Source organism: Anthonomus grandis, chromosome 5 (genome assembly GCF_022605725.1).
Source record: "Anthonomus grandis grandis chromosome 5, icAntGran1.3, whole genome shotgun sequence".
In the NCBI taxonomy this organism is placed as follows: Eukaryota; Metazoa; Arthropoda; class Insecta; order Coleoptera; family Curculionidae; genus Anthonomus; species Anthonomus grandis.
In genome coordinates this window covers 9664896-9676383 of record NC_065550.1, presented here as the reverse complement: position 1 = coordinate 9676383, position 11488 = coordinate 9664896, and the positions used below count along the sequence as shown (strand labels likewise).

At 31.6% G+C, this 11488-nt stretch overlaps 1 protein-coding gene across 1 annotated transcript; it reads left to right on the top strand.

Annotated features, from left to right (window-relative positions):
- The first annotated feature begins 694 nt into the window (after nucleotides 1-694).
- Nucleotides 695-11005, top strand: LOC126736478 (60S ribosomal protein L12). The gene is made up of 5 exons (XM_050440861.1): nucleotides 695-862; nucleotides 950-1023; nucleotides 1124-1304; nucleotides 1361-1468; nucleotides 10870-11005. The coding sequence occupies exons 1-5, from the start codon at nucleotides 826-828 to the stop codon at nucleotides 10965-10967; spliced, it is 498 nt and encodes a 165-aa protein (XP_050296818.1). The 5' UTR covers nucleotides 695-825; the 3' UTR covers nucleotides 10968-11005.
- Nucleotides 11006-11488: the final 483 nt, after the last annotated feature.

Sequence of the window (11488 nt, the reverse complement as noted above, 5' to 3'; positions counted from 1 at the left end):
TTATTTATTACTGAGATTTTCAGGCTTTCAAGGCTTAAGAATCTGACTTATTGAAGTGCTGACCACGCATTAGCACTTCGTTAAGATTTTTCGCAAAATTTTATTAATGAAAGTTTCGGCAGAAGCAGGCTGACGTTTCTGCGCAATACTGGGTTACATGAGCACGAGAGAGAAACGAACGTGTGACGAGTGCGACAGAACGAGTGGTGGGGAAACGTTCATGTCCCCCCGATTTTCGCCTCGCTGTATACACAGCTCAGCATAGGCGTTGTACGTCCTGATTTCTAGGGTTCACGACTTTAACCAATCTTGTCTCCCAAATGATTTCGGAAGAATTTTTTGTGTGACGTCATAGGAACCAAAAGGTGGACCGAAGTTGCCAGTGTTAGTTAAGGAAACATACATTTTTCGATATTATTATAAAATCAAACAATATCTCTTTTACCAAGTAAAACAAAATTGCAACCAGAGAACACAAAAATATAGTTTTGATTGCATCGGTTTACCTCTCACACACTAAAACTTACCATAAAAAGTAACGGCGCTTAGAACCATCTCTTGCTGAATTGTAGTAAACTGATTTCAAGCAAATTTGGCTGCAGTTTCCTTGAACGTTTTAACAGAGTAGCTTGTGTTGCTACATTGTTGTGCCCAGAACATTTCATAAGAAGAAGAATGGCGCTTATGTCATATAATGACTGACAACTTAGACAGGCTCCTTTTAGATCGTCAATATTTGGCGAAAAGTTTAACTTTTTAAAAATCCATCATCATCGGCTTTTAGAGGCCGTTTTTTCAATAAAACTTTACTAAAAAGAGTAAATCATGCCTCCAAAATTCGATCCCAATGAAGTTAAATTTGGTATGTAGATAAATCTGTAAAGAAACACCTATTATTTGTCACCCTACCTAATAGGAACGAATATACTCTATCTATCGCTTTTTTCAGTTTATTTGAGATGTGTAGGAGGAGAAGTAGGTGCCACTTCATCCCTGGCTCCTAAAATTGGTCCACTAGGTTTGGTAAGTAGCTTTTATCCTCTATATCAAGAAATAAACAACATGTAAACATAACCTCCCAGAGCCTGTTTAAAAATGTTATTAATATGTTGTATATTTGTAGTCACCTAAAAAAGTAGGAGATGACATCGCCAAAGGCACAGCCGACTGGAAAGGTCTTAAAATCACTGTTCAGCTGAAAATCCAGAACAGACAGGCCACTATTTCAGTTGTACCTTCTGCAGCCTCCCTTATTATTAAAGCTTTGAAGGAGCCTCCAAGGGACAGAAAGAAGCAAAAAAACAGTAAGTCTGTTTTATTTGATGTAAGTGAATATCATAAATGGGAACTATTTTTTTAGTTAAGCACAGTGGAAATATTTCTTTTGATGATGTTATTGCCATTGCAAGGCAAATGAGACCCAGGTCCATGGCTAAAAGCTTGTCTGGAACTGTCAAAGAAGTGTTAGGTAAGTCATGTACCTAATTTTACATTGTTTAATTTGATAAAATGTGGTATATATTTGTGTAAAATTTGTAGAAGTTTAAGACCAATGTCATCAAACATTGGCCTATTGCACTGCACTATTTTGATTATGACAAGATATGTATATTAAACAAAATGAGACTCACATAAACATTGTTTCTGCTACTATGTTAACACATCTATTATTTTATACCTGCTTGTTTTAAATATTGGTGAGGTCATTGTTCAGCATTTAAATTTATATTTAATGAAGGAAATGCACTTGTCTTCTCCATCAAAAGCTGATGTCACTCAAGACTATTTTTATTTCAACAAATTGAACCACCAGTTTTAAAAATCTAGGATTGGTAAACTTGTATAGTAGGTAGTGGGACTACTAAGCTGGGATTTAAGTGGAAAAGTGTAGATATCACTCTTCCAAATAAGTTTGTGAATAGTAATTATAGACCTAAAACTATAAATTACAAACTACCAATTGTCATTTGCCACCTACAATTAAAATAAATTTTAAAAGCATTAAAATCAACATATCTAAATCTTAGAAAAAATGTATTTTTATACTCAAACCATATACTTATAGACCAAACTACTCATTCCTAAATAGAATTTTAAGATGATCAGTCATTTAAATTTAGGAAATCTGATTTTGCTTGTAAGGGCAACATCCTACACATGGTTCACATTTGTTGACCTTTATATTTCATTTATAGACATAAACCAAAATATTAAGGAAGTAGTGCATTCTGAAGTAGAGTCAATGTAACATTGAAAAGTTAGTAAACAAGAGTTAGTGGAGAAAAGACTCCTCTAGTATTTAAAATTTTAAAATGTTTATTTTTATGGCTTATAGTATTTCTAATTAGATATTTCCATTTTTAATTGTTGAACTAAAGCTTGGGAAATTCAAATTTTTTAAATATGCATTTTAAATAAAGATATAGTTTCTGATAAAGGGTGCAATCAATTTAAGTCATTAGAATTGAAATAAAAAACTTTAGTGAATATTTATAAAGTGGGGCAACAAAATTGGATATATCTAAATTTTTGTTAAAAATTATTCATAATAAATACTAAAAATTTATATTTTTTACATTGTTAGTATATTTGACAGAACAATAAAAATAAAATATGCCATAAAAGAACTCAAAATATACTTCATTTTTGTTTATTAAAAATGTCATTAACAAATTAAAATGAACATTAAATATATGCTATAAAAAGAATCAACAACATTTTTAAAATACACACAAATCTATTAGTAGAACAGTCAACAACATTATGGTGAATAAATATAAAAAACACAACAAAAGTGAGAAGTTAAACACTAAAAAGTACATAATATATAGTTTAAGATCTCAAAATACTTAACCGGTGAATAGTGCATGCATTCTCTAACATGAACTCTTTAAATATGTAAATTATATTGCATATAAGATAGAGGATATACAGATACTAACAGGAAGACAGTGATTTTCTTGTTACAGACAATGTGGGTAGTGGAAGATACAAAGCACACTACCGACAGCTGGACCAGATACAGACAACTAAAAAATTAAGTTTTTTTACTAAGAGAAGTAATTTGCATTTTTTTACATTCATAAATAGAGATGTATTTAATACATAGAAATATAAACTACATCTCAGATGTCAAACAAAATTGTATTAAATTCATATTCAAATTGAATTATTAGAAACAAATATTTGTTTTAATAGTGTGGAACCAAAGTATTCTTACTCTAATGGCAGGTTCAGCATTCTTGGAAATGTCTCTTCTTTCAAGTATTCAAACAAAGTGAATACGTTTGCAAAGCCTTAGTCTCCTCACTGTTATTTGCAATATATGTATGTGTTTTTCTTCTGTTCTTATCTCTTTCTGTTTACTAGCGGTTTTTTAAGATGAAGCAAGTGGCATTGTTCTAAATAAATATTATAACATAAAATAGAACCATAACCACATAGCTTTAGTAGATGTTACATAAGATGTCAATGAATAATTAAAAATATGTAATTAACAATACCTCCTCCACAAAAAAATTATATATTTATTAAAGCTAATAAACTAAGCTGGTGCACCTTTTTTAGCTATATTGCACTGCTGCTTTTTTGGTTCGTGAGGTAATATAGGTTCATTAATTAAAGTAAATGACAGAACTTTGAGGTGGTCAACTAAAAATAATAAGAGAAAAAAATTAAAACTCCAAGTCTCAGTCTCAAAATGTCTTTTTAATTAATTAAGTACTTAGCAGGTCATCTAGCTATAAGGTCTGATGATGCTTTATTAGCGAAACATGTCACCTGATTAATTAAAAAGACATTTTGAGACCGATACTTGGAGTTTTAATTTTTTTCTCTAGTTACGTAGGTCTCTTTGAGATAATGGACGAGTTCTTTCAATTTAAAAATAATAAGTTGATATTGACAAAAATATTGAAAAGTTTTTAGCACACTAACTTGCAACTTAAAAAAAAACAAATATAGAATCAAATGGATTATAGTAATTTATGCAAGATAAAAATTAATAGCAATTTTCTGCATTTATCCAAATCCAAACTGTCTGCTGCATTAATTTTATTAACAGTAAACGAATAACATACCGGGTGGTGCGTTGCCGAGCGGAACATAGGAAATCCCACGTAAATTTTAAGGGGGTCAATTATTGGCTTCCCTGTACATTTTATAGAAAAAATGTAAGATAACTTTTTGAAGAGACCAATCTGGCAAACCCTTGTGCAAAGTTTAAAAAAATTTTAATGAGCGAATCTTGGAGTAATGTTAACGTGTCTTACTTCAAATGTATGGTTGTGAGATTGATAAAAGGAAAAAAAAAAACATTTCTTGTATTCATCTGTATGTCAGATTTGACAAAGCCTTATAACAAATTGTTTGCTGGTGGCTGGTGTCTGGTTTTACCTGAACTAAAAATTTGGTAATCTTGCAATTACATTTAATTGAATAATTCAAGATTCACTTATTAAAATTTTTTGAAACTTTGCACGAAGGTTTGCCAGATCTTTTAATCTTTTTAATCCTTACCTAAAACTTAACCCTCAGTTTTATTTGAGAGCAGCTACCAATATATAACAACTACCTAATAATTTTTCAAAATAGTACAGAAGTGTTTTTCTTCTTGACATCAAGATTAGATGGAATTCCAAAGAAATATATAATTGCTATGTACATATCTTCAAACCTAATTAGGTACTTAGATACCTCTATTAGAGATCTTTTAAAATGTTGTTACTGAAGAAAAGTATATTTTATTATACACAAAATGGGTATTTGATTCTAAAAAAAATGAGATTGAAATGGTAAGGATCATGAAAGCTTTCTGTTAAATGTTATTTTAAAAATATTTGTTTAAATATCAATTTATTTTTTACAAGCATTTCAATAGTAAATTTTCGTAGAATATTTAAGATCTAAAGTTACAGAATAACAAATGTAGTGCTCTAAATAAAATCCAATAAATGAATATTATACAGGGCGTCCAGAAAGTCAACGATAATACTGAAGGGGCAAGCAGCCAGAAAAATATAAAATGACCTTAGTAAAAAATTGATGGTTTTCGAGATATTGGCACTTTAGTGGAAGTCACCAAAATCCTACTCATGGATCAGATTTTTGATTGTCACGCCTTAAAAATAGATATATTTTAGAATCTCTTTTTAGCTATGCAACACTGAATAGCCATTTTACTGATCAAAGTCAAACATTAAACTAAACGGCCAAAAAATTTAATAAGGAATCTATTCTAAAATAAAGTATTACTTATTTTTATTTTTTAAACTTTGAATCTGACCGCTCATACTGAACTGAAAAATTGTACGGCAACCCGGCTAATACCTTAACAAGTTTGCTCATTTAATTTAATTTTAAAATTACCCAATATGTTTTAAAAAAAGTTTTACTGTTATTTTGATAGAGTGAAAGATAAAACTAATCTACCTTATGAAAAAAATAAAACAAATTTATAATTATGTTATGTTCAAAAAATATTTTTATTTAACTTTAAAAAAAAAATTAAAAATCAAATAATATGTTCGAACTGTCTACCACCAACGCGAATGCAGGCGTGGCATCTTTTAATAAATGACCTATTGATCCATCTTGCATTCCTGGCAGCGTTAAGATCTTGGGCTGCATCATTTATTCACTGCCGTAATTCAGCAATATTATTTATTGGTCTTGCATAAACCTTTTCTTTTATGCAACCCCAGTAATAAAAATCGAGAGTGTTTAGGTCTGGAGACCTGGGACGCCATAAAATTGGACCAAGTCGCCCGATCCATCTGTTGGGGTATGTTTGGTTTAAATACCAACGAACTTCATGGGCATAATGTGCCGGGCAACCATCATTTTGGAACCACATTATTCGGCGACTGGCCAAAGGAACATCTTCTAAAAGAATTGGTAGATTGTTTCGACAAAAATCTAAATAACCTTGCCTGCCAGTTCAAATTTTCTGGTAATTCGAATGGGCCAATTACACGTCCGTTCAAGATACCGGTCCACAAGTTTACTTTAAATCGGTACTGTGACCTTTCTTCTCGAATAGAGTGGGGATTTTCCAACGCATAAGTGTGCAAATTGTGCATGTTCATAAAGCCATCCTTTTTGAATGTACTCTCATCCGACCACAGTATATTATTTAAAAAATTCGGATCCTCTTGATTTTTTTGCAACATTCTGTGGTAAAATTGTAGGCGTGGTTCGTAGTCTCGAGGCAGTAGGCTTTGCACTCGTTGAACATGATAAGGGTGATATTGAAATCGCCTAGTGATGTCGTTTACTACCGATTTCGGTATCCCTGTTAAACAGCTCAAAGAACACAGTCCACAGGAAAATGAACTCAAAAACAAATCCAAAGCGAAAGGTAACAGAAACGTTAGGATACAAGCAAAAAAGTAGTTAGTTCACGGAATACTGTAAACAAACTAAATTCCAAAAATGTTTGTTGTTTATTGCTATGGTGATAAGAATTACCTTCGCTCTTGATTTTTTTAATTTTTAAGTAAAATTAAAACATTTTAAACATAACTTAAAAAGTTGTTTAATTTTTTTACAATGATATCATAAGGTGAATTAGGATTATTTTTTACTATAACACAATAATAGTAAACTGTTAAAAAAACATTTAGGTAATTTTAAAAAGTAGATTAAATGAGCAAAGTTTTTAAGGTATTAGCCAGGTTGCCGTACAATTTTTTTGGTCCAGTATAAGCGGTCAAATTCAAAGTTTAAAAAATAAGTAATACTTTATTTTAGAATAGACTTCTTATTAAATTTTTTGGCCGTTTAGTTTAATATTTGTCTTTGATCAGTAAAATGACTATTCAGTGTTGCATAGCTAAAAAGAGATTCTAAAAAACATCTATTTTTAAGGCGTGACAATCGAAAATCTGATCCAAGAGTAGGATTTTGGTGATTTCCACTAAAGTGCCAATATCTCGAAAACCATCGATTTTTTACTAAGGTCATTTTATGTTTTTCTGGGTGCTTATGAGTTGCTCCATCAGCCCCTTACGTATTATCGTTAACTTTTCGGACACCCTGTACGTAGTTTAAAGATCTTTTCTATTCTTTTTCAAATTTCATCATAATAATTGTATTTAATTTTAGTTAATAAAAAATGTGTATTATTTATTTAATAACCTGATAAAAACAAATCGAAATTGGATCGTCGGACCACGCCACTGCCTTAAACACCCTGTTTTTTGACGTTTGAGATAATCATACTTTCTTAGATGTGAAAAGACACATTTTTGTTCGAAATACTGATCTTTTGGCACACAGAATACTTAACATTATACATATTAAAGTTTTTGAAAAATACAAAAATCATAATATAAAACACTGAAAAAACACGCAATAATGTCTCGCTGCAACGTCGCAGTCAAGAAATGAATGAATTAGAAGTAGAAACTTTATGATGTAAACATCTGGGTTGTTGTCGGCTGCTTTCTGGCTCGTTTACCGAATTCCACTTGGTGGGTCAAATTTCATTGTGAATCTTCTGTGCATAGTGGCCAAATTTTTTGTAAACTTTATAAATATTATACAGGGTGTAACATAAGTGATTACTTTAATTTTAAGGGGTGATTCCTTGTCATATTTTAAGTAAAAAAGTTCATATAAACATATGTCCGGAAATGCTTCGTTTTCGAGATACAGGGTGTTAAACTTTTTTTTTAATCAATTTTTGATTAATATCTCATAAACGCATTTACCGAATTTGTTGAAATCTTTACATTTTGTTAGTCACTTTATAAGGTACCTTTTGGAATTCTCACATCTGGCCTAGAAATGTCAGGGGCGTGCCCACGGGCTAAGTCGGATGATTTTTTTGTAAAAAAAATATCGCCGGGTACATTTTTTGTAAATATGATATTTCTTTTAAATAAATCATCTAAAAATGAGACTTTTTTGTCTCTTAAATTTTTTGCGTATAACATAGAATTTTTTGTTTCGTTTAGAAATAAATAATTAAAAATCATATCATAAAAAAAAATAAAGTGTTTTAAAATTAACTGACAAATTACCAGCATGTTTATTATTTAACAACTAAGAAAAAACCTTAAATAATTTTTTTTTCAAAACGCATACTTGACCGAAAACAAAAATTAATAAGATGCTATTTTTGATGTTTAAATTTTAATGCAATGGCGTCGCAAATGGTTACCTATTTAAAATTTATTTGTTGTTTGTGTACGCCACCATTTTTTTGGTGCGAGATATTTGTACAAATTTAAGCAATTAAAAATACGATCGCTTAATTTTTGTGAAAAATAATAAAAAGAACCACGACTGTCAATACAAGCACGCAATCTTCTTCCCATCGACTGGCGCACACGTTCCAAAATTCTTGGTGTGTTGCGTATGACATTAGAAGAGTTTACAATCCGGTTTCTCAAATCGTTTTCATCCACAACTGGCGTCGCATAAACAAGCGATTTCAGATATCCCCAAAAGAAATAGTCCAGAGGATTCAGGTCTGGAGATCGTGCTGGCCATAGCTGAGGTCCCCCCCGACCTATCTATTGCTGAGCAAAAGTATCATTTAGATAGTTTCGAGCGACAAGACTAAAATGAGCAGGTGCACCGTCGTGCATAAACCACATGGTATTTCTTGTTGCTAGTGGTACGTCTTCTAATAAATCTGGAAATTTTTCTTCTAAAAATTGTCTGTAAATATTACCATTCAGCCTGGAGGGAGAAAGTGCGGGCCGATAAGATGATCACCGATAATTCCGGCTCAAACATTCACTGCTGTTGAAATCCACCTTCTCCAATGGCATGGGGATTTTCAAAGTCCCAAAGATGGTTATTGTGGAAGTTTCTGATGGCTTCCCGTGAAAAACAGGCCTCATCTGTGAAAGAATTTTAGCCGTAAAATCTGGATTCTGGGCAGTTTTTTGAAGAAACCACTGGCCAAACTCTAATCGTGCAGGAAAATCTGTTGGCAACAGTGTTTGCACCAGCTGAATGTGGAATGGTTAAAGTAAATTTGTATGCAAAACCCTCCAAACACTTTCGTGGCTGATGTTAAACTGTAACGATAATCTTCGCGTGCTAGTTGACGGATCATCTTCCCAGTGGCGAAGCGTGAACTTTTTTTTCGGGTAGACAAACAATAAAAATCGTTAATTAGAAAAAAATGTGTATTCAATATTATTCATTTTAATGAAATAGAGAATGAAAGCGCATGAAATATTAACTCAAAGAGAAAAATTATGTAGTGATATATAAAAGAAAAAAATAACTAGCATAAAAAGATAGATAAATAAAAATAAATACTACTTACAAAAAAACACAACATAGGTATAACTATAACTTATAAATCCCATAATATCCATTATTTTAAAATTAATTAAAGACAAATAAAAACACAACTAAAATACAATTGCCAATATCGAACAGTCGTTCATAAATAACCACTAAAAAAACCTGTAAGATGTATTGCGGCCGACCAGATCAAGCATAAACAATAACCCTCAACAGTATAATAAAATAGCTGGTCGACTTCGATAGACAAATGCTTGAATGTCTTTCCCGCGAGTAAATTTTGCATATGTAATAGGCTGAATGCTGATGCGGCCGGATCTCTGCCACCTGCTTGATGCGTATATGGTTCGATTAATTGCTCTAAATTTCGGAAGACAAAATATCAATGTGTCTTTCTGGGGCTCGTATACAATAATTGGGTGTCAACCCTGCATTTTTATTTTAATTGGTGCGTCAGGCGGGGCGCGCCTTAGATTATAAATAGATAGATAATATAGCCGTTTAGATACTATATAATAATAGTAAGGAGCGACTACGTTCTGTGTTAATTTTTTTTTTAATTGTAATTCAACAATTACATGAAATAATTACGTAATAAATTAATGACAAATAACTGGATAATTTTGGGTAGACAGTGTCTACCTTGTCTACTCGTACGCTTCGCCACTGCATCTTCCACTGCTTGCAGAATTGCTTCCTCTAGTTGTGGCGTCATTATTACCCTCGGTCTACCTACGCGCTCAGCATGAGCATTGACAGATCCAGTCTCACACAGACAGGAGTATTATGAAAGGTCTTTCTGCTGGAATTGGTCTATCGGGAAAGCGTTTATGGTAAATTCGACGGGCTTCTGCACCATTTCCATCTGCAAGGCCATAAATTAAATGCATTTGAGCTAATTCGGCGTTATTCATAGTTATCTGCACAGTAAAACACATTCAACTAACAGTACTTATCAGAGAAACACTTCTTATCAGAGAAATTTTTATACATACCTGCATAAATATGTAGTATTCCCAATAAAATCAAATTTGAAGCATTTTATGTTTTTTTTATGGAGGCCCGAGACGTGCTAAAATATGGTTTTTAAAATTTATTTCTAAAGAAGCAAGATACGAAAAAAAATTAAGAGACAAAAAAGTTTCATTTTTAGATGCTTAAAAAAATATCATACTTACAAAAAATGTACCGGGCGATATTTTCTTTACAAAAACATCATCCGACTTAGCCCGTGGGCACGCCCCTGAAATTTCTAGGCCAGATGTGAGAAATTCCAAAAAGTACCTTATAAAGTGACTAACAAAATGTAAAGATTTCAACAAATTCGGTAAATGCGTTTATAAGATATTAATAAAAAATCGATTTAAAAAAAAAGTTTAACACCCTGTATCTCGAAAACAAAGCGTTTCCGGACATATGTTTATATGAACTTTTTTACTTAAAAAATGACAAGGAATCACCCCTTCACTTACCAAGTCATGTTACACCCTGTATATATAATATATGATTTCGTTTTATGTAAACATGTTGTCTACTCTTGCTTACAAGTTCGTGACTTAAATTTTATGAAACAATTTGCTCATCAACTATTTTTTATTTTAGGCACTGCCCAAAGTGTAGGTTGCACAATTGACGGTAAAGCTCCCCATGACGTCATTGATGAAGTTAATGATGGTAGTGTTGAAGTACCAGAAGAATAAACCTACTTTTTAATAAATGACTATTTTTAAGTTTATAATCTGTTGTTTTTGTTATGAATTCTATTTGCCTTCTCTAAGGGAACAATACAGTATTTCTTCCTATATAAAAAAAAAATTATATAACTCTGATACATAATCTGACAAGGTAAATTTTGAACAGTTATGTTCTATGTAGAAGATTAGAATTGTTAAATTTATTTTTTTTCAAAGATATTGTTTACTAGCAGCATCTAGGAGCATGTGGTTACCTCAGGTAAAAAATTAAACCTTAATTATAAAGAGATGGTTATTATTTACAATAGTGGCAATTAGTAAGCTACAAAATTCTGAGCGAAAAGACTGGAGCAAGATACTGTTCCTCTTCATTAGGTAATCCCAGAAGTCACTGTTTTCTGATGTTCATTTAATACCAAGGAAAGATATTGGAAATGAAAGACATTCTAGCTATAACTATTTATTACGGTACATAAGAATATATTTGAGAAAAAATTGGCAGGAAAAGAATAATGTTATATATTAGT